The sequence below is a fragment of the Anser cygnoides genome, chromosome 2, assembly GCF_040182565.1.
Source record: "Anser cygnoides isolate HZ-2024a breed goose chromosome 2, Taihu_goose_T2T_genome, whole genome shotgun sequence".
Lineage (NCBI taxonomy): Eukaryota > Metazoa > Chordata > Aves > Anseriformes > Anatidae > Anser > Anser cygnoides.
This window is the reverse complement of record NC_089874.1, coordinates 19944692-19969477: the sequence shown is the minus strand read 5'-3', so window position 1 is coordinate 19969477 and position 24786 is coordinate 19944692. Positions and strand designations below refer to the sequence as shown.

The 24786-nt window shown below is 36.8% G+C and overlaps 1 protein-coding gene across 1 annotated transcript in view; it reads right to left on the bottom strand.

The window, feature by feature from the left end:
- Positions 1–24786, bottom strand: part of DNAJC1 (DnaJ heat shock protein family (Hsp40) member C1) — a 99258-nt gene that overhangs the window by 13924 nt on the left and 60548 nt on the right. The window contains exon 8 of the mRNA XM_048061736.2: positions 18684–18850. Coding sequence (XP_047917693.1) covers positions 18684–18850 — 167 coding nt within the window. The remainder of the gene's footprint in view (positions 1–18683; positions 18851–24786) is intronic.

Sequence of the window (24786 nt, the reverse complement as noted above, 5' to 3'; positions counted from 1 at the left end):
AAGACAAAGAAAAAATCCTCATTTTTATATTTCAAAAAGCTTCTCAACAGAACAGTCATTTTAGCTTTTAGTCACTGTAATCATCATATGTTTTAGCATTCTTGTATGATTCAGGAATGAAATCTGTTGATTCTAATATTCACTGGCGCTATTAAACAACCCCCACGCACCCAGCAACAAAACCCCAGTCACACCACAAACAGGATGCTTCTACAATCCAACAACCAAAATATACTAAAATGTTGCACTCTTAACTACAATAAGACAATCTGTTGGAAAAAAACATGCTCATAATGGCCAAATGAAAGTGAACAAAGCAAGGGAGCACACAATTACAGCAGCTTAAGCCATGAAATCTCGCTTGCCTCAGAAGGCAAGACACAGTAACCATCTTTGACATCTGCAGCATCTTCGGCGACATCTGCAGAGCTGAATCTTTGTTGCAATCCGTAGTTTGCCATTTTATTTATTTTTAAGGAATTCCTTATGACATACCTCTTCTAATCACCATTTCCGATAATGACCAGCACATATCAAGCAGTTTGCATTACAGAGCCATCAGCACAGAACAACAGTCAGAGGTGAGTGACCCCAGGGACCATCTCCACAACTACAGCAAAGCTTCTCCCTGACACTAATCCTGCCTGTCATTCTCCCACTGTGCTCTAACCGCACTGACATCCGCCTGCCGCACTGCGAGCTTAACTGGGCCCTTCCTGACTTTTTACTGTCTCCCCCAATCAATGGTTCAAGCGTGCTCTTTTCACCATGTCCAAATGGCAGCTTCACTCATAATCAAAGTGCATTGCTCCTGTTAAAGGGCTTCCCGAAAGGCTCCACCATTTGCATTCATTTGCAAAGCAAACTACTTTTATTCACTTTGTTCTGCTATCAAGAGTGTTCCCTGAAGCAGATAAATTGGCATAAATACAACCTGCCACTTAAAAGACAGTAAATAATAGCCAATAGTAGCAAGGATTTCATCAATCGTCCTGGTTTGGATCCATGTAGTCCTTTCTTCAATGCTGAAAGCCTCAGACATTCATATTTGGATAGTTTTTAATACAAGTCTAGCATATATTTGAGTCATTGCAGATAATTCATGATGCTTAAATAATGTGTGTAACGTGTGCCATAGATATCTCATTCGTTACAGGCATAATGATACAATTACACTATGGCCTATAGAAGAAATGGGAAATACATGTGACATCTCCACATAGCTCAATAATCTTCTTTCTTGTATTGTATTAAGCAAGGTGATATTTTATTCTAAGATCTCTCTCTGAGATGTTTAGAAGGGAAGTTTTGGGGTAATATTCTACTTGATGAAAATTTTTGTCACTATCAATAATGAATTCTTATCGTGTTTTGGTTAAAAGTATTTTGTTCAGAAAATTAGTCAAACTTCATATCTCATAATTAGCCTTAGTAAGCAGTTTACTGTAATTTTCTATTTAATCTGTATTAAAACTGTTTTTGTTTGTTTTTTAGGTGCATTCACAGCTATTCTTTCTTACCACATCCAAAGCATATCTAAGCAATTACACACGGAAATCAGGATGATCTTTTCAGAGATGTGCACACTTCAGATGCTTTCTGATAAGTTGCATTTTCAGACTTCTTGATAAGCTTTTTTCTCCATGCTCAAAAACTTTACTAACCACTTGTAAATGTTACGGAAGTAATTTTATCTTCCTAAATAACAGACTATACTGTAATCATTCTTTAGATCTGAAACTAATTATATAGCCAACTCACAGCACAGGAATTCATTAGCCAAATTAAAATATCAACTGATTAATCTTATTTCAAGCTGGCAATTCTAGAATGTACAGATCTGAAACATCTATAAATTTGGAAAATCTTTGAAAAAGCTTTTAGGAAATCCACCCGTAACTGCTGAAGCTGTAAAGAGCTTTTGTGAATTTGCAATTCCTCAGCAACAGTTAATTGTGTCTTTAGATGCAACAGCGCCTACTGTGATTCACCTTCTAAAAGCAGCTATGAGGGTGGTCATGGTGTGAATGTATTCTCCCTGTTCTAATCTGTAGCCAACTGTAACTGCGAGAGTCAAATAAATGCATAAACATACTGCTTTGTCACCTAAAACCATGTGTGTCCAATATTACTGAAACACTGGGCCAAAATTCATCTCTACAGTAAAGCAATGGAAGACACCACATGGTGAGGGGACAGCTGTTGTTACTACACAAGCATTCAGATTTTGCATCAAAAAAGCCCCGTTCTGGGATTAACTTCCCATACTGAATACAAAATTGAAAGTACAAAGTTGCGGTCTACAGTCTTGAAAATAAACTACAAGTGTACACATAAAAAATTCATAGCACTCCCTTAAATAATAATCCCTTAACATGGTTTATCACACATAACTGGCAATATTGGAGAATTAGTTCATCCAAACCACTATGGACCTTCTACAGCAAAAAAAAAATAAATGAATACAGTTTATTGTTTAGCACCACTCTTATGCATGCATCAGCACTTAGCAAGTTCATACCATCTCTTTCAGCATAACAGAGTTTACGCTATTAGGATTTTTTTTTTCCACAAAAAATAAGAGAAGCTATATTTTCAATGACATGAAAAGCCGATTTTTAGACAACAAAGTATTTGTTAACAAGAAAGCAGAATGACATGTTTAGACCTGTTAATGTGAAGTATAAAACTTCACACCATTTTATTGATAAAATTGGGAAGTAGTTAGTATTAGAGAGTTTACAAAGAAGTTTAAAAGGTATTTGCATTGACTTGACAACAAGAAGTAATTGGATTTTTTAGATTAAATTTTAGCTTTAGACTCTTCCTGTCATCAATACACTGTTAAATTCTTCAATTAAAATCAAAGTTGTAAAGAAGTTTGGATAATGTTTTAAATCTGGCCAGAACTTTGTGCTATGTATCATCTAAATTTGGTAATTTACTGATTTGAGCGTATCTAGATAGTGATCTTGCAAATGAACCGTAAGGCAGCATGTACTTAAAAATATCTGTGGATACATTTGTAGTACAAGGGTTCTAGTGAACTCCCAAACAGTTTTGCAATTCAGGATTTAACCTACAAGTAAGTGGTGTTTCTACCCAGTAACCATCAGAACAGAATGAAAAAGTATTGTTGATTTAATTTCTTACCCATATTGTCTTCTTCTTCTTATATTATTACTTTGTATTCTTAAAATGTATTGCTTTACCTGTATTAAATCTGAAGTTCTTCTTTTATCTCATACACTTCCGGTATTGTGATCCAGCTGTTTGCTGAACACTTAAGATCTGCTAAAACTCTAAAGATCTGCTAAATTATTAATGATCTGAATTCATATTCAAAGCCACAACACCTTCATATAACCCTCTGGTCCTTCAAAGCTCTTAGTCAAATCCAACTTCTACTAGGACAAATTGTTATTACGTGAGCCAACAAAAAACAAAGCTACATCGTTTCAGACCAACGGCCAAGCTAGGCCAGTAAGCTCATAATTAGTGCTCAGGGAGTGCAGCTGCACAAAACTTTAACATATACTATGTGATAACAAGGACTCTGTTTATCATTTATCCTTTCTAGCCCCCCTCTCTTTGAAAAAAGAGGGGCCATATGCAGATACCAACAGTCAGAGGGAAGCAAGCATATATGTTAACCATAATTTCCCTAACTTTTTCCATACCTCCAACTATTTTCAGATCAAGGAGTCTCTTTAGCCTGATTTCATTTTTTCTATTTAGTAACCCTCTATGCATCTCTCTTTCAATGGTTTGTCCACTCTTTCCCGAACTCTAAACTTTCTGCATTTGTGATATAGCCTTCGTGAGAAGCTGCACATATCTACTAGCCATTACGCAAAGAATTGCCTTATTTTTTTGTTTTGAACCTGGCTCCTGCTAGCTTTGACAACATCTGTCTCCTGGTTTTGAGTGAACAACCAGCAAACAGTCTATGTCTACTCACCTCCCCATCACAACATTATTCAAAATATTTCCCTGTAAATTGTTTCTTCCAGGCTCAAGAGTCCAAGCCTACGCAGCTGATTTCTCATGTAAAAGCCACCCCGTGCACAACACTGTTCTTCATGCCTTTTTCAAAACCTTCTCCAATTCCCATATAACTTCTGTGAAATTATGTACCAAACTGCACACAGCAGTCAAGGGAGGATTAATCATAAATTTACACAGTGGAACTCTGACTGTTTTTACTACTGTTTTAAAATTGGTGCACCTACTAATACCATTCATTTTGTAATTTCAAAAAATCACCCGGCATAGAACTTATGCTCACCAGTCTGTACTACCCAGAATCCAAAATGAAGTCCAAGAATCGGTATCCTATTTCCATCCCTCATTGCAACACTCATTTAAGTAATTGCTAAAATCCTAACAGCGGTATTAGATAGTTTTAGAGTTCTTTTTAGATAACTAATGGTGAAGGAACATTATTTTTTATTTATCAACTTCCGATGAATGCTTCAACCTTAAAACAGTTCCTCCCCATTTGCCTCCTATACCTGATGTTTACAACACCCTAAGATCCTTTGTAGTAAACATGGGTGAAAAGGACTTCTAGCCCTAGCATCTTCTTGAAACTGCTTTATACTTTGATAATCCCCTAGTTCAACAAAATCCTTCACAGTACTCCTTCACCTATTTTGTTTGAAAAAAGTAATAATTTTTCACATGTTTAACAAGATGTTCCTCAGAGTTCTTGGGCATACCTTATTATGGATTTGCATTTGTGTTGCAAATCTTACACTCTTCCACATAAGCCTTCCCCTTTCTGAAACTTTTTTCCCCACTCAAGCAGCTCTCTTCAGTTTTAAGCTGGAGACATGAATAATAATTCCAGTAAAACGGGTATATCTAAGATTCCTCCACTGACTACCATGCTGATGATACAGAAGTTTGACATTTTTTGAAAAACTTCAAGCACTCTGTTCATCCATCCTAACTGTATGTTAGTACATTATTTTTAAACACTGAAAAATAGAAAGTTGTAAGTTTACGCTGAGAATTTAAACATCTTGTAAACCAAAATTCAAATATCTTCATAAATGTATACCGTCAATGTTACAGCTCTCCTGTGTTTTTAGGGAAGCAAATTCCATCTATTCAGAAACTTCATAGTTAATATGGGTCAAAATGGAATTATTGTTCAGCCCATTCCTAAGCTGTGTAGCTGTGTACCTATATGGGGTACATATATGTACCTATACATAGGTATAATCACAGAATCATTCAGGTTGGAAGAGACCTCTAAGATTATCCAGTCCAACCTTTAACGTAGTACTAAAGTCCACCATTAAACCGTTCTACTAAGTTCTACATCCACAAGTCACCTGAAGACCTCCAGGGATGGTGACTCAACCACCTCCCTGAGCAGCCTGTTCCAATGCCACACAACCCTTGCAGTAAAGAAGAGCCTCCTAATATCCAACCTAAACCTCCCCTGGCACAACTTGAGGCCATTTCCCCTCCTCTTGTCACCTGGTGCTTGGGAGACGAGCCCGATCCCCACACTGCTACAACCTCCTTTAAGGTAACTGTAAAGTACAATGAGGTCTCCCATGAGCCTTCTTTTCTCCAAGCTAAACAACCCCAGCGCCCTCAGTCGCTCCTCGTAAGACTTGTTCTCTAGACCCTTCATCAGCTTCGCTGCCCTTCTCTGGACATGCTCCTGTACCTCGATGTCCTTCTTGTAGTGAGGGGCCCAAATCTGAAAACAGTATTTGAGGTGTGGCCTCACCGGAGCCAAGTAATATATAAGCTTACACACACACACACATATATATATATACACACATATATGTAATTATATAATTATATTTATTGTTTCCTTAACCTCTGGCAGGCAGGCAACCACTGACAGTATTACGTGGTGCTGCCACACTATCCATATAATAAGCCGTATCTTAACACAGAAAAATGTGTGTTCTGATAGACAAAAAGGAGGGGAAGAGGATGAGAAGTAAATATAAATCAAGCTAAGCAGCAACTACGTGAAGCAGTATGGCAGTTTTTAAAGTTATGACTACATTCAGAAAGTTGCATATACTCCAAAACAGTAGTAATCAGTCATCTGACAGAAAAAGTGGCAAACAGTGACTTAAAAATGAAACAGTGGATGAGCTATATACTCACAAGATGATTGCTATTACACTAGATTCATTTTACTGTCACTGGCTTTCACTCCTAGCCATTGGCCCTCTATTTCTTCCTCCTAGACTGAACAGCCCTTTAGCACCAAGGATTTCCTACCATGAAGGTACCTGCTAAAGCCAAAAACCAGTAAATCCATATTGCTAGAGAGGGATCCCTTACAGCTTGCAATATACTGCTGTAAGGGCAGCTGCTCTACAATTCATTTCACACGTTCACACTTGGGGTTCTACCAGGCTTTGATTCTAGATTTAATATGAAGCTCTCCAACACACAGTAGTTAACGTGACCAGAAATATGCAGGAATGTTTCAAATACCTGCCTACATTTCCATAATGCAACCTGAATATTCTTCCTAGACAGTAGATGGTTTTCAAAAACATGAAAAATAATTCAAATTATGACATTTTCAAGGCTTTTGAAATGAAAATTTTCTGTAGCATTTATACAAATCCCAGATTAGTTGTGTGTGCGTGGTTTTTGTTGGTTTTTTTCTTCCCTGTTTGTCATTATAGCAAACCATAGGAGGAAAAGACAGGTTATTTCTTGCTGCATTCTCAAAATCAAATCTACTTTTCCATCAAGCAAGCCAGAGGAAAAATGTCACAATTAAATGGTTCATAAATATAACACTAAAATTACTATTTAAGTCAATGTAATTGAACAGAAATTAAAATGTAGTTTTTAATTGCATATTACAACTTAAATGGTTGCACTTAGCAGAAAGTGTTAACTCATTTATTTTTTAATTGTTAGCTGCTTCAAGGCAATGCAGAAAAAAGTGAGAAGCTCTTCAGTAAATTTGATTGTAGGACACTCAGGCATGCAGATCAAATAAACTATCGGTTGAATAGGTAATTAGGTTTGGCCTGTGATACATTAATGTGCAGACAAATTCCCAAAGAAAGGGAATAACTGTTTAATTGAATTCTCTCTCAAAACACCACTCTGTTTGGATATTTAAAAGCAGTTTGAAAAGTATTTCCATTTGATTTAGAACATGACACTGCAAATCTTCTAGAATACGTCAGTTAATTCTTAAGGAAAATAATTTTGTAGCTTTCATAAACTTCAATAAATAAGTGCATAAAGTATAAGTAAACAATAGACTGCAAGTGGAAACTTTTTTTTTCATAATTATTTGATACATTTTAAATCTTCGGCCATGCTGTTCAATTTGCTAGGTGAGATGAACCCAAAGACATGCAGATACATTAAAGCATATGATTAGCCTTTATTATTACAGAGTGTTTGTGCTTGCAGGCTTACTGTTTGTCTCACACAATACTAGGCAGACTAAGCAAGTCTCAAGCACTTAACAGCTTTGGGCAGTGTAAAATACACTCTTCCTTGGTGCACATCAGGATAATGTAGCCTGTTATGGGTATTTTGAAACTATTAATATATGATATTAAAAAATATATTCAATATTCTAAACCATATTCAATCTCAAAGACTGTTGTAACAAACAAGATATTACTACCCTGCTAATCCTGTTGACTGACACCCTCAGCGCTGCCCACTTCTGTCCTCTGTCCCGCTTTTCTGTCTTCTTTCCTGGCATACCTTATCATAACATAGATCTTATCTCACTAACTTCTAGATTTGTTTTTTTTTTTTTAACCTCGGTCTATTGCTGGCAACCTGTTTCTCCTTCCTTCCTTCACCTTAAATAGCTTATCCAAGAAACCAGTGTCTGTTATGTTGACCCGTGCCTTTCTTCATAATGCAGCCTGAACTGTTTCCATCAGAATTACTTCAACATCACAACTAATGTCTGAGTAACATTCTTTCTTTCGTTATTCCCTAAAACAGCCTATTCTGATTTCTTGATTTTTACCCTGAATGCAGATCACAAACATGCATGAGCATACCGCACAACTACAGAGCAGTTATCACCAGCCGTAGTATTCAAATATTTCTTCTATGTTAAGTACGGCTCATCGAGTTAGCTCAATCAATATATTAAACTCAAAGGAGCTCCTGCGCCTTTCTCCAAGTGTACAAGATGACCATGGATGATAACATTTTGCTATGCGAATACCAAAATTTACAGATTTGGTTTCAAAATACTAGCTCTCTTTAGCAGAGACCAAAGGTTCAGATTGTTATCTAGCCTACAGCCTAACATTTCCGTACATGGTTCAAAACAACTGTGCATTTTGGTTGTGAAGAATATATAAAAAGAAAAATAATCTACTGACCCAATGGAATATGTCCAGGAGAATCAGAAACAATACGCACTTAGGACCCCAAACAAACTACCCGGAAAACATCATGAACATGGACTGTACTAAATGAAGTTTTTTCTTCCATTTTGCAACAGTCCAAGTTGTCATGTAATAACACAGGAAACAAAAAATCTGACAAGTTTTCACAAATTCATAAAACACATCTGTGATGGCAACTTCAAGCATCTGCACTTCCAAGGGAAACCTAAATTTCAAAATTGTTCTTAATTATCATGAAATAGTGTTTGTACAACTGAAAATAAGAGCAACACTACTTCAACTACTTAACATGTAAACACCGAATCTGCCTGTCAAATTACCAAATATAATCATGAAGCCCGGGCTAATTAAAAGTTGAAGTTACCCTTCCTTTTTCTCAAACACAGATTTTCCCCACTAGTATCAGCAGAGAAAACCGTACTTAAGCAAATACTACACGTTACTAACTTAATACCTAGACTCTCCATTGACATTATCTTCATAGACCTGTTATAATAAAAATTTATAGTGTGAATTACAAGCACCACCTAGTAAATCATAAAAATTGAAGTATTATGTTTTCTTTGCTCACGTGAGCACTTTAACAAATGAATCCATGCAAAGTTTCTCTCACGATTAAGACGACGACACCACTGTAAGGCCGTTGGATGGCCAGAATGCTGGTGGTTCCCTAACCAGGCCTATGTAAAAAATCTGATGTTACACAACACAACAAATCCGCTATTTTCATAAGTAAGTGCATGCTGTGAATGCATGCTTACGCTGTGAAAGTCCGAGGGCTGCAGCCAAACGCAGGTTTTCCTTTCACAGCACAGCACTCAACTGCAAATGATGCGTGAACCTCCCCTCCTTCACAGCATGCACCTTAAACATAGTCACCCTACTCCTTAAGTGCTGCCTCCTGGAAATGGGGGGAAGTGCCGTAACCACCATGAAAACGCACCTCAACTGCAATGTGCAGCTTCTCATAATACGCCATCAATTAATAGTGCTCTCCTCTTTTGCGGGTTTGGGTAAGCAATATATAATCCAGCTACATTTTATAAAGAATTCTTCAGGCCAAATAATTTGCATCCCAACTCCAAGGGTACTTAACTTCAAACATGGACACAATTCCTATTCACTGAAACAGAATGCAACTGCATGCTTAAGTGTGCTCAGCTGAGGGTTTGAAGACTAAAGGTGGTATTTTCAAGACTGCTTCCTGCCTGTCAAAAACTATACAGAAAATGGCTAATAACCAGATTGAGGTTCTCTGAAAATTCCTAAGTGGCAAAATGCTTATGACAATAGTATCAAATCATTCCTCGGCAAAGTCAGGATTACATATTTATCTTTACTGGAGAAACAAAGGCCAAATATCTCACATTGCTCAGTATATTTTTAGTTGCTGGAGTCTACCCTAGATTATAATTTCTGGGCAACTTCTATAAATAAATGTGACCAGAAGCCATTATAGTCATGGTCTCAGGAAGAGAAGGAAAGAAGCAGCATTGTGCATTACGCAAGAAAGTCAGATCCTGAATCTAACCAGATTTTTTTTCAACTGGTTTGTTTGGAAAAGACGATATAGAAATATTGAAAAATCAGTATTGATTTACATTTATAAACTAAAACTAGGTTTATTTGATGCTAGCTTCATTCTCCAATTTAAAAATAGCTAAACTCATACTGAGAAAAGTAACTATTTTGCCACAGTCTAAACATTTCAAATTTACATTCAAAAAGCTGGAAAAAGAATGAGTGAAATGCACTACAGATGCTAATGCCATGAACTGCAAATTCTTTCTGATCCTGAAGTTGTGGATCCTGTGAAAATCCCATTTCAGGGATATTTATAGTCCCTGCCTCTGGTTTATTGGGGAAATTCCAAGGATATGTGTCAAAGCTGGACTGCTACCTTTCCTTTTTGCTGGATGGGCCGCAGCAAGTGGGGCAAGGTCACAGTGAGTGACTAGCTTCCACCTCTTTCTCCAGCTGCTACCCCTTACACACGACTGTAGTCTCCTCCGTGCTTCTTTGCTCTTCTTTTCTGCATTAGAGACAGGGGCGACTGTTCATTTTGGGAAGTGACAGGTGGGAATACTGCCAAGGGAAGTTGGGATTTCCAGTGCCTCCTGGCCCTACCTGGGCCCCACTGGAGCAGCCTCCCCCAGACTGAGGAAGACAAGATCTGTGCAATGAAGACTAGTATTTACAAGTGATAACCTTCTTGCAAATTTATGTAGAATGGATACAAGAGTCAAGTCAGAAGAACCACTCCTAATGGCAAGAGTCAAATTGTCAAGGGCTGCTTGGGAAAGATCATGTCCCTCTTTCTTCTCACAGGTACCAGGCTTTCTTATGTCAACTACCGAGTCTCCCTGTGACAGACAGCCATCACGTCAGCCTCAGAAATGAAACAAGGCTTAGGACATGAGGTAAATGAAGAAGTTCAGCCTGACTTCTAAAAGTTAACATAAGAGGATTTACATTAACCCTGGAAGTGACGCAGCCCTAGCCTGGGCCCAGGCAGGTGTCTAACTAGAGGTTACAGTGCTGCCCAGTGCGAAAAGAAAGCTGTGACTGGAAAGCCCTGCTGCTTTGTCCACTTTGAACAATTAACTTGAGCTTTTGGTGCTTTTAAGCTGTCAGGCTCCAAAAACTGAGGTCTCAGTATGGAAAACGTACATGTAAAATTGTGTGGTCAGACAACTAGGCTGATGGTTGGACCAGATGATCTTGAAGGTCTCTTCCAACCTTAATGATTCTATGATTCTGTGAACTACGGCTGCAAGTCACACAAATCACTTCTTCAGGAACACAGATTCAGTTGGAAAACTGCTGAAAGTTGTACCTGGACACCACAACATCGGCCGCGTGGAGCTGAAGTCAGACTGTATGAGTCTGCTCTGCCCAGGACAAGAACCTACCCTGCTATATTTAATTAGACAGAAAGTTTAAAAACTCAATCAACATCAGGAAATATCAGACAAATGTCAACTGTGCAGTCTTAATTCAGTACATCTTCATTGCTGTTTTTGTATTTTTTTTGAACTAGCATAAGAGTGTTTATATAACATATTGTTACTATGCATTGGAAACGCCCTTAGGGGAATACATATTTTGCCTGTTTGTTTTCTTTGCAATCTAGACAATTCTGGTAGTCCTGTGAAACATACACTGTTAACAAAAAGTTTTTCCCTGGATGTCATACCAAATAATTAATACGATATTTAGATTCTTTTCTATAATCTCCTTAAAGGTTCCTAGCACAACTTTCCTGCTTGGGTGGATTACGACACCTCCCCACCCAGACTAGTTCTGGCCAGCCACGGTACAGCTGAGAGCAGAACATTACTGAATTACATATTTATAAACACCTCATTACTTTCTATAAATAAAAGAATAAAGAAATAAACTTTCCTATGCTTTGTCAACCTATCCAACCTAAATAATAGGTCAAAGAGAGAAAGACATAAAAGGAAATATATAAATTCCACATTCTTACATAGCAGTGGCTAAATTGGCATTTATTCCCAGTCTTTTTCTATTCCTGACCGATTTTGGGCAGAACTCCACAACTCTTGGTGCAATGTTTATCACTTCTATCATTTACACGTTCTGGCATTTACACCAGTCACAAAAACTCTATTTTTTTCTGAACACATCACTATGATAATTTCTTTGCTTCATTTTGTATTTATAAATACAATTTGTTCATTGTTGGATATCTGTCATACCACTGAAGACATCAACTCGAGATGTTAGTCAAAGAATTTATTGCAATCATCCTGCAACTTAGAAAAGCTGAGAAAACTCAGAAAAGCTGAGAAAGTTAAAGGCATTGCATGTTAAATACTGCAAATGAAATTAGATTTTTACCCTAATGATTTGCTATTCATGGCTGAAAAGCAGAAAGGTCTTATTCCTGATTTAAAGATGTGGGTCATCATCCCCAAGGAAAACTAAAAATAATATTTGAGAAAAAATAAAATAAATCACAGTTTCTTCTTGAGAGCTATTCAAGCCCAAAGTAAAGTCCATAGGGGTGTAAATATTTCAGGCACAAGTCTGAAATAAACATTATTTTCTGCATTCAGGGAAAAAGGATTCAAAAAGCAAATAATTACATTGTTTCTAAAGAAAATTAAAAATACATTAGCTGTATTTTTAACTGAAGAGTTATTTTAAAATGTAAAACAACATTTTACTCATGCTAAATCTGCAACATCTGCAGTGACACAAACCATAACAAACCGCAGGAAAGCCTGAAGTCTTCTGACTTAACACTTTCAGTACCATGGTAATGCAGATTTTTATGTTTTTTTAAATGAAGTTATCTTTTCAGTGACACTACATTGCTTAAGAGATTGGTAATAGAATACTGAGATTTTCACCTCAGGGTCACTAAATTCAATATGGCCCAGATCAATAGTGACTCCAAGTCATCACCATTTGATGAGAGTTTGGAGCTCAGGTTAAAATGTATTATGAGCTTAGACTAGCTCCTAGTGAATAGCATCATAACTGACACTAACAGGTATGGTTGCTGGCAGTCTCAATATAGAGGCTTAAACTCAAAGGGCATACAGAGTGATTTACTTTCTCAACCTACAGCAATCCCTCTGGACCCTGGTCAGGGTCGAGGCACACTAGCAGGACACCATGTGCAACCTCAGACTGCTAGTTACTCACGTGTCTCTGTCCCAAGAATAAAAGAGAGTTAGAATACAAACACACTTTTCAGATACTGCATTTCTTTCACTGCTTAGAGTAAGAAATCTGAGTATTTCAAAACTAGGTGACCTCAGGTAGCTCACTAAAACAGTATAACCCTTTCCCTCAAAGACCAATTTATTAAAACATCTGGTTTACGCAGCACCTTAATCCTGCTAAGATACAAACTGCTTGCTTGAAGAATTAACATTTTTTAAAAGCCTGGAAACTGTATTCAGGTAATCTGTCATATGATGTCTGATTAGAACAAGCACCATGTTATTTGCTACTAAAGAGAAAGCATACTCAGATTTCAAAGCAGCACAGATGTGGGAAGATTCAAGGCAGAAGAGAGCAGGTGGCAGGCTAGCTGGCAATTATGAAATGTGCAAGATTATAAGATGACTAAGATTTAATTGTCCAAACCATACTTTTTAAGCTAACAAAATAATAGTTTAGTATTTGTATAGCATTTTGCCTTATAGTGTTATAAAGTGGAAAGACCTCTGTTGTTTGGTTACAGCTTAGTTATTTTATACCATTGCTCCACAGCCAGCTTTCAAATAAAACCTTCATGATCACATAGCTGACTCAGTTATCAATATCCCATCTATGACATGCAGTGCTTTGAAGGCTCAGGCTGAGAAAAATAAAAAAATACAATCAGCATTTTAACCACAAAGAGGCCAGTACAAGATCACTACAGCCTACAGTTCAACAATTGGAAAAAAAAAAAAAAAAAGGTAATTACTATGTTTCCAGCATCTACTACTAAACTGTAAATCAATGTTTACGTATACTTTTGTAGTATTTTTAATTTTCATAATTTAAGGACAAAAACTAGAATGTAGAAAATGCAGGAGATTCAAGTTATCTAAGCTTCCCATCTCTGTGCACAAAAATAGTTTTTACTACTCCTGCTTTAGTAAAATCAAGCCAGGTGCTCCAGCAATATCAAAAACACCCAAATGCCAAGAAGTGCTGCAAGATGACATGAAAAACAAAAATAATGAGAAACATGATTTTTTATCCATACATCTGGTCCAGCTGGAAGGGATCAGGCACTGTCTTTCTCCACCTTTATTTCCCCTTAACAGAGCAAGCAAATATCAAAAGGTCAAAAGTATTCATCCCTCATTGAGGTAGAACTTGGAATCCTATCTTCAGAGATGAATGAAGTCAAATAATGATATGGAATGAATAGGAGATTCCAGTGGGAGAAAATGAGGAATCTGTAAACCGAAAGGAATTATAATCCTGGTCCCACTGAAGACTGCGATAAATCTCCCATTGATATCTCAAGGGCCAAGATTTTCCTGCAACAACAACATTATTCACATAAACAAAGAACTCTCGTGAAAACGTTTGATACAAATCATGCAAAATCAAATCAGAACAAAGATTATGACAGAAATCCCTCTGGTAGAGAAATTACTTGGAAATGATTCATCAATAGAGTGACTCCAGAAATGGTAAGTACATACATTCTTTGCATGAATATTTGCAGAAAGAACAGAACAAGTTCAGATGTAACAAAGCATGTCTGTTAACAAGCTGCTCTTTTTTTATCCAGTTCTACATAACAGGATGCCCTACAGGAAAGTGAAGGGTTAAATGGCTACAAAGCAATGAAATAATGCAACCTAGAAGGAAGCCCACAGTAACACTGCATTTTCCTTAACTCTTAACAAGCGTACACAAAACACTTAATCTGGTCAACTTTTGGTGACAGGTAAGTAAAAATCAGAAGCTCAAGTTAAGTAAATTTAGCTACTTATCTGCTCTTAACTTCTAATCTGGCAGCATAAAGATGTAATGACCAAACAAAAATAGTTTTAGGAATTCTTTAAAGCAAGTACAGAAAAAGTTTGTCAACTGGCACGAGAATGAGCTTTTAGTAATTCCTCTCAGCTTCGTAGTCATATGCAGTTCGTATGAATACTGTAAACAGTGTTACATGAATATGCAATTTAGGGCTAGCTAAGTATGCATTTCCTATACTGAAAAAAATCTCAAGAGTCTCATTACTTCATTTCCATGCTCTCAAATACAATTGAGTCTGTTCACGCTATTTTTAACAGATGGAGTTCAAGAACAGGATAGACAACCGAAGAAGGTTTCATAAATGGTCTGCGTAACATGCTCTAGTTATGTCTCCACATACACATTCACACATTTCAATTTAAACTTCCTTGTTGCAAATTAAATTCAGTATTTCTTTCTCTCCATATTTATGAATGGTAGTAAGTATTTATCATTTTACCTAGAACAGCCTGGAGTGGACTGCAAAAACAATGCATCCAGTTGTTCCCAACAGCTTCCCTTTTCTGGACTAAAACTCATCCTATTCAACTCTTCCTCGTAAGTAAAGATTTTCTATATTTCTTTTATTGCTGATCTATTCTTCCTGTTAATTTTTTTTTCTTTCTGAAAAGTGTAACAATGAAAACTATACAAAATCCTAAATGGGGGTGGACCACTGCTGCTGAGAAATGCAGGAAAATTACTTCTTAGTTCTGTTACACCGAACATTATCTGAACATCTCCCAAAGGAGATTTGCCATAGTTTCTTTTAACATCCAGTTTCAAGTACAGTAACAACCTGGTAAGACAAACTCCCTTGAGAACAAGGTAAGCTTAGGTCCCTAAGTAAGAGAGGAGAATAACGTTATTGCACTAGGAGCGTGTTTTCAATGAGCTATGTACCCTTATGAGAAGTTGTATGTATTTTTTCCATTATTTTGTAGATCATTTTAACTTGCCTAAGGAAGCTGTTTTCATCTCTATAGCCTGTTCCTTTTCTACTTCAATGTTTAAATACTGTGGAAACAGTAGTTAATCAGTACATTAATAACTTCCACACCATATACAGACAACATATAGGAAAAAAATGTTTCTAAACTATCAATAAAAATTAGTAGACCAATCTGAAACACACGTTGGTACTCCCCAATCTATTTTACATTACTTTCCATGTATATTTGCTACTATTCCTTTTTTAACTGACAGGTTACTTGGTAGGTTGACACACATTTTTTCCTTCTTAAAGAAGAACTGTATTTGCTCTTCTGTATCATCAAATTGTATCATCTAGACTTGGGATACCGACATCAGAGACAGCAACTCCAGTACCTTAGTTCTAGATGGATGATGCAGTAACATACTGCTTTATTGAGCCACTTTGATCTTTTCACACGGATACCCACTCTCAAGTCTGGCTTACTGCATGTAGTGCACATCCCTAAGCTATCGTAAGAGGGAGGAAAAAAAACCCAAACAACTTAACAACCTTTCAAATGAGTGAAGCATGACAATCGCAAGAAAAAGTCTGATGGCAAAATGATTTGTGAAAGAGTAACTTTTCCCTCAGACAAACAGAAACGAATGTTACACATCACTTTATTGTATATCCATGCAAGAAGCAGAAGAGGGAGGTCAGAGACAGATGCCATCCAGGTTCACATCTATGATGTGTTATGGAGGAAAATACAACTTTCCAAATGGAAAATGACAGTCAGAAACAATTCACTTGTGGTACAAACATTTTCCCAGTGGGCTTATTACAAATCACATGACACAAACATCCGTATATAGGCATACAAATGTCTCTTAGAAGCTACTACAGCCAGTAACATATATTCTCAATTTCTTTGCACAGTTTATGAATCTGTTGCTCTTTACTACTGTATTAAATGTTTATTTTACATTGCAGCTACATACTAGATGTCATGGAGAGGAAGCATACCTCATCACAGCTTGTTCAGGTCAAACACCTTACCCAGACAGTATACCTGCAAACTGCCTGTCAGTCCCTAAAATGTTAACCCCATTTTTAACAGAATAGAATTCAAAAAATTAGCTTATGGATGAATGAGATGAGATTCAGCAATACTGAACCTCCAAGTATAAGCGTAAAAAAACAAATTACTTACCTTTTAAGAAGAGTTCTTCAAGATGTTTTCATTTCTGTGATTCTTATTTCTGAAAGGATGTACATACAGCTTTTGTTCCCTTAGCGGTGTCTCTGAGGACACAGCTTCTACATACGTTGTGTAGGAGATACAAAAGCATAGATGGAATAGGCCTAGTCTCATTCAATGGAAATCTGAATGAAGACTTTCATGGAAAGTCAAAGAAAGACGCAGCTTCCATTAGAGGGGTAGCTGAATTTAGGGATCCATAGAGTCAAACATACAACCAATTCAAACTATAGTAAACAAACATACATCTTTTCTTCTTTAATAATTTGCCAACACAGACTGGTAGAAAAAGCTGGTTCACAGAAATTAAACTAGCAGGAATCCACAAGGACTTCTTGTGTTAAGGTACAAAAAGCAATCAGTGATTGTAAACATGTGCTCTTAACTCCCAGGCAACTCACCCACAGAACTAAGGACTGGAGTTCCTACTTAGAGAAAGTGGGTGAAAATATGCTCCAGTGTGTAAGGAAGGATTCAGAGTTTCAACTCCTTACACAGAAGCGAAAAGCTGAGCATATTTGCAGAAGAGATCTATTACAGAAATATGAAAGTAAACATAATGCAGATGTACTAAATAATAGAGAAAGAGAGAAGCAATAGGCATAAAAACATACAGCAAGAGAAACTTGGCAACTGGGAAGTCATGAAGCTTAGGAATCCAGTACTGGCAGATGAATAAATCTGACATACAAGATGCAAATTATTTTTGTAAAAATTTTAGGTCTGTATGAAAGAGGAGAGGGAGAATTTTCTACAGGCTTGAAACCAACTAATGGAGTGAGAAAATCTGCAGCACAGAATAAACAAACAAATGACAGAAGGAACTTTTTTCACTATTTTGACACTAATGTCAATGTGTTGCCCTAATTTCACCCGGAACGCAATCCTTCTCATCTCAGTCTGCCAGCCAAGGCAGATTTTCAAGTACGGAGTCCAACTTACAACATTTCTTCTGTCATCTCTGTAACTCAGTTCTAAGATGAAAACTATACATTTTCAAGCCACTGCTTTTTAATAAACTTTACCAGAACTTAATTACACTAACTGCTACTAAGAACCCTGACCTCTAAGTAGCAGGAATCTTAACAACAGACATATGTCATATTGTTAGGACTTCTTCGTGTACAGTTAGGACACTTCAAATGTACAAAGTACATAAGCAGTTCCATAACCAAAAGGTACTACACCTGGATGTTATGAAGGCTTATTCTTTCTCTTTTTTTTTTTTTTTCAATAGAGAAGAAGCTATTCTGGCAAGCAAAATGTTATTAACTGCAATTAAGAGAAAGAACCAAACCTCATGTAACTTGACGGCACTATGTTCCAATAATTTCTAGTGAACTAGTATTTATATTAGAAATCATAGAGAGCTTTCATATGTTTTAATCAACTACATCCTATTATAACAACATTTCCAGTATCATTACACAAATTATATTGAACATCGATATAATCTTTTCCATTATGTCTCTGCTTGAAAATTAAAACTTCTCTAGACTTTAATGGTATACAAATATTGTAGTGGTATACATACACCATTCCATTTTCTTAAGAGGCAAGAAAACGAATCAATGTTTAAAATATATAACTACATTAAAGATTTTGAACTTGCCTTCTTTTTGTGTGCTCTGTTCCTGTTTCCCAGCCAGTCATCCATCTGTTCCTCAATCTCTTCAATAGAAGCTCCATGGTCATATGATGGTATGTATGCATTTGATTCCTGAACTGTGTATACAGGGAATTCAGATTTTGGTTTCTTGACTTTAGGCTTCTTCTCCTCTGTCCAAAAAAAAAAAAAAAAAAAGAAAAAAGAAAAACAATGCTACAAATACTGCAGAGAAGTATACGTCAGAAGCAGGCTTAGCTCCCCAACTCCTAATGCTATATTCAATTTTCATTTTGGAAGAGGCTTAAATTTCTTCGTTAAAAAGACAGCTTAGTAATTTGCATAATCATTTTATTTTTATGAAAAGTAAATAGCAATGTATATACTTAGCCCCTCTTCTACCTGCAACTATTACTTAAAGTGCCAAATGAGGAGCACCCCAAAAAACACAGTTAGCTCTTGTCATCTGACAATTAAAATTAGTAGAGGCGAAAGCATAGGCAGCTGTTACAAGATTTCCAAAGTCCTGCTGGCTTCAAAGAAAAACAAAAAAAAAGAAACAGCAATGGCAGAAAGGTGAGTTTTAGGTAATTCTGTATTGCTTTATAGTTAGATGTGTTGAGTAAAAGCTTCTGAACCAACAGATAGCTTTGCTGTTATTGGATTCCTCTAACTACAGATAGCTCTGTTCTATCACTTAAACTTACAGGATTTTTTAAATGTTGGACCTCATTTCCCAAAGTGACCACTGTTTTCTGCTCTCACTGTCCTTCAAATGATATTAAATGGGATTGGCAAACTTAGGGACAACAGGGAAGGAGGGACAACAACCACCTAAAACCCAGTAACTGAAAACAGATCCACCATACAGGTGGGTCTCGAAAGCTTTACAACTGATTGAAGACTGCCATAACTTTAGGAAAGACAAGAAGAGGACTGGAAAAGAGAAGCGTGAAGACCCAGAAAGCATTCAGAAGCCTCAGGTATACCCGAGGTGGTTTTTTTGTTTGTTTGTTTAAATATGCTGTACTCACAATACCTGGATGTTCCTAAAGACGCAATCAACAAACTGAAAGAGCTGATCTAATGGCTGGCTGCAGCCAAAAGAGGAAAGTTGTACACTGCTTTCACCTTTCCACTCCCTACTGTGTGCCTGTGCGCTCCTCTCTTCTCTTTCTGCTTTGACAGTCATTCAACCACTTCATAAACACATTCCATTCACTGATCTAGTAGAAAATTACCCCTTTACACTCAACAAAAAGAAAACATCTAAGTCAGTTAAAGGTAGTAGGAATGGAAGAGGAGAGACAGCAACACTGAGCCATGAGATCTGCTTATATCTGCCTTTGCCTCAATACTCTATGCTTCAATACTTTCCTGAGCACCAGTGATTTTTTTTTCGTGAAAATCTTCTTTTACAAATTCCTAAGAAGGGCAGGAAAACTGCTCCCTAGAGAGTAATGCAGAATTCCTTTTCCTAACATTATAGGTACAAGGACAGCCTGGTGATTATATCCCATGTACCTGGCAAACTCCTAGGAATTGAACACTTAAGGAAAAAACAACTGGAGTGAGAATAGTTTCATGGCACCTTCCAGAGGTCATAAGAAACAGAGCAGAAAAGTCATGACCTTTTAAATTTACTTTGTTCTGAGAACTTCTGTGAAAATCTCTAACTTTGCCTGTAACTGTTGTCAAATTACTCTCAATAAATATTAAGTAAAGACCTCATATTTAGAATTGTTTGGCATCTTTCTTTAGGTATTCATAGTAAATATAATTAAGTTACATACACTCACAAAAAAAAAAAAAAACTAAAAAAAGCCCAAAAATGTTAACCAGCATTCCTCTCATTGTCCAGATGAGAGAAATTTTCATTAAAGACAATACCTGTGCAAAATTCTTTTTGTCTATTTCAAAAGGTAATTTTTACAACCAAGTCATAGACATCAACTGTTATCTCATTTTTCTCCAAAGCAGCCATATGTAATAACTTCTGGAGTCGGCACTAAGATTCACAGGGACAAGTAACAACAACTTCACTAACTATTTACTACAAACACATTAACTGACAAAAACGTTCTAGCAAGTTACCTGCAGTGACAATTTTCACCACTGTATTTCAATCCTGCAAAATAATCAAGTATACAGTGAGTGGCCATTCGGAATTACTTAACAGCGAACACATACTGAGACAGTTGGTTTTCCTGTATTTTGTACCTCATCAGTTATTTGCTAATTTTCCCTCTCAAAAGACACAAATAGATAAAGCCCGGATAGTTATAACTTTAACTTCTAAAAATTTAGAGTTTAGGCTCTTTCTGTACTTCTAGAAGTAATTCTGCAACAGTATTTCCAGAGGGCACTGCACCCCAATTTAAAATCCAGTATCGAAGACGGTATCTAGGCTTTCTTCAGGCAGATAAGCAAGGAAGACCTAATACAGATAAGACATCCTTCTGATTGTTAACTACCAAAGGAAAGAGAAATCCTGCCTAAAGAAGATGGCTGTACATTCTCAAACAAGCACTCAACTAGAATTAAGAAACCTGTCTCCACTGTCTCCCATACAGATACTAAAAGATGAAAGAGTTTTGGCCTACCCCCTACATACCACAATGGCTGTCAGACACAATTAATTTTTTTAAAAATAAATAAAACTGAAGTCACAGCACCTTTGACACAGGGCTCTCTGTAACTCACTGGAAACAGTTTCACCTCAGAATTTCAAAAGCCACATTTCAGAACAGGAAAGCATGCAGTTTTAATGGCAACACCATAAAGGATTTCAGATAGGGGAATATTTACTATTTTAAAATAATGGCACATTAAGAGTTTTGGTGAAACGCTAACAGCCTTCAAGTACTGCCAGTAAAAACCTGGTTTGTGTAAGTTATGAAGAATGCTGTTCAGAAGTAATGACGTGTACTGTTTATAAAGCTTCCACTTAGGGCAGCGGAGCACTGTTCTTTCAGGTGTAATGGAGGAAGCAAAACAGGTCACTGAAATTTCATTTAGCTGAACATCAGAAGTCCACAGCAGACACCTTGGAAGAAAACCGATCCGTTTCCATGCTATCTTTTCATTATCAGCACTTCAACTGGCAGGCCAAAAGACACTTCTGACCTTACTTGCTGCTCTCCTCTGAAGAGAATAAGGATCAGGTTTTCTATACGGCAAATGATGCCTATAGAGCTGAATCCTACATCTGCTAAGGTCTGACAGACAACCAGGAAGCTGGTGCTGCTGCCACCACCACAACCTAAGCCAAGGATGTGTTTGATGGTGCTGACAGTAGCAACAACTGCAGCCGTGATTCGAAGTTTTAAAACACAGCTCTTCCCTGAATATTTGGTGTCATTTTCTAATGGCGCTGGGTTTAGACTATGTGGCCTACCACTACAGCAGACCAGACTTTTAAAAATGACTTATGCATTTTCCCTTCAGTTCTAATATTGTCATGTACAAACCTAACTGAAATGTAGGAAAAACATACAAAGAAGGATTTGAAAGACTCCTCCGAGTTTTGTGACAGCCTGCCCACTATCCACTGGAGACCTAATTAGAGCACTATGTCCCACACGGGCACCAACATCCAGTGGGCCTTAATTAAGACCAGAGTTACTGGTGCTCATACAACTATGATGTGGAGATAAAGTCTTGGTGAAACCAGGGTCAGACTTCAGGCTCAACAGGATAATTCCTACTCTCACTACTATTTTCTGAGAATATTATGTATTTTAATTCCCAAACTACAGTGTACTAACTCTTCTAGTTTATTAGGTAGAATAAAAAAGAAACAGGCAACAACAGAAAGTAAATGGATAATCCAACAGCATAAGTACCATGCTAATTGTTTGATACCTACTACTACTATGTAAAATGATCAGTATTTTCCATGAGTTTCCATGAGTTGGCTTTTCTGTACTTCTAGTCTTTCTGTAGCAGGAGAAATTTTGATCTATCATTTGCTGAATTCACACTGCAAGGATACTAATTTTCTGTATTTTCCACCTTTAGAACTATAAAGTTCTTCACCAGAAGACTAAATCTGCCTGTGTATTTAACATCTTAGGGTAAAAAAATAAAAATAAAAAAAATGCCCCCGATGTTTAAACAGCATATAAGATACTCGTCACTGGGATCCCCAGACCTAAACCATAGCAATTAGCTAACTCTCTTACCTGTATAGTACTTAATGCTTCTAAAGGCCTCCAGTACTGGCTATATGTTTTGCTAATTTATAATGATTCACGTATGGAAGTTTGATGAATGACTTGCACATAATCAGATACTTTGGACTTCCTTGCTAGTTCTTCTACCTTGCTACCACATTAATTTTACCATATCCATGGCAGAATTAACAGGGGCTAAGGACTACTTGCTTTGAGATCCACCAGCTATCATTTTCAGAAGATCAGGAATCAGATGGCATTTTGGATCAAGACTGCCATGTAATAAAACAATAGCACTTTTTTCATAAAAAAATAACAGGGATACATATTTCAAAGTTTTCAGAAAACTATATCCTGATTTTACCTGCCAGCTGATATAACCCTAAAGAATTCAAAGAGCTCTTAACAGTTCCACAGAAAAAAGACTACTTCATATAGGAAAGAAGGAAAAAAAAAAAAAAAAAAAAAGCAACCCACACAAGTGCTGAGCCTCTGCAACAAAGTATGACATGTTAAGGTGGAGTTCTCTGTGTCTCAGCAAGGCTTGTAAGCCTTATATTTCAGCATCAGTAAGAACTCACAGAAGTAATAGTCAAAAAAAGACAATGATGTCTTGAAAGTCACAGAAAGGGGACATTGACTGCTATGTCGTATGTTGGTAAGCAAGAAATATGACCACAAACACAGGTAGACAGCAAGCATCTTTCTGGCAAGTCATTGAGATACTGCATTGAGATCTCTCTTTCTTTCCATACTGTTCTCTTACCCATGTAACTATTAAAGACAAGCAAAGCAGTTACAGCATTAAAATTTGCTTAAAACATGTCACAAAAAAATTCACTTGCATGTACAGCAACACAGATATAATACAATAGATCCAAAAGTCTGGGAAAAAAATGTTGTCCTAAAGTTTTTACAGTCTATTGAAAAAATGGACCAAACTAATTCAATACTAAAGCAATTATGGGGCAAACATTCACGTGTTAAAAAAATACACATATCAGTATTCATAATAAAATCAATGGGATCACATGAATGCATCACCAGTAACAGCCAGATATACACGTGCCATATGAAGACCTAGAAGTTAGTTTATTTTTGAGCAAACTGATTAAAAACTTAGTAATTAATACATCCTCAACTACAAAAAAAAGTCCCACAAGCTAAAAGACTTGATGTCTTTCATCTTTTCTGTAAATATCTACCCTTCCTTCCCCCAACTTCCTGTTCCCTCCAAATACCTCAATATGAAAGGGTTAGAAATAGACATCTAAATATTTGAGAACTAATCTGCCTTGCAGCAAACATAAAAGGAAACACATCTCTTTCAAATGAACCTCGTAACACTGTTAGCTGAATATTTATTTTCCGTAAAATCTGAAGGAAGTTTTGCATGGAGAAGTATCATATAGACTAGCTGATCCAACTGGAAAAAGCACATGAGCCACAAGTTCAGAATTCCTTCAGCAGGCCTGCCAAAACAATCAGTGAAACAGATGATACTTAGCTTGCCATAATTAGGCTTCAGAGGTAACAATTAAGTGATCAGAACATTCACACCCACGCTAACCAAAAAAGCATGCATTATATGAATTAATTTTCTCTGAACCTGTCTGTCAGCAAATCATTGCTGAGCAGGCATGTGAACACTGCATTTTGGCAGGGATTAATACTAAACACAATTATCCAAGATACTTGTCAATTATTTGGAAATAAATGAAAAGTCATCTTCAGCATATTTCTGGATTACATAAATTTGGGCAAAACCATTCACAACAAACAGGAACATACAGCAAGATGTAGGGACGTGGAATGGCTGACAGTCTGGGATTATCCAAACCAAAAGTATTTTGGATCACACAGCTTAGGACCTTAGGCCATATCTGCACTTAAGAGGGACTGTGTGCAAAGAACCTTTGATGTAAAAGCTCACA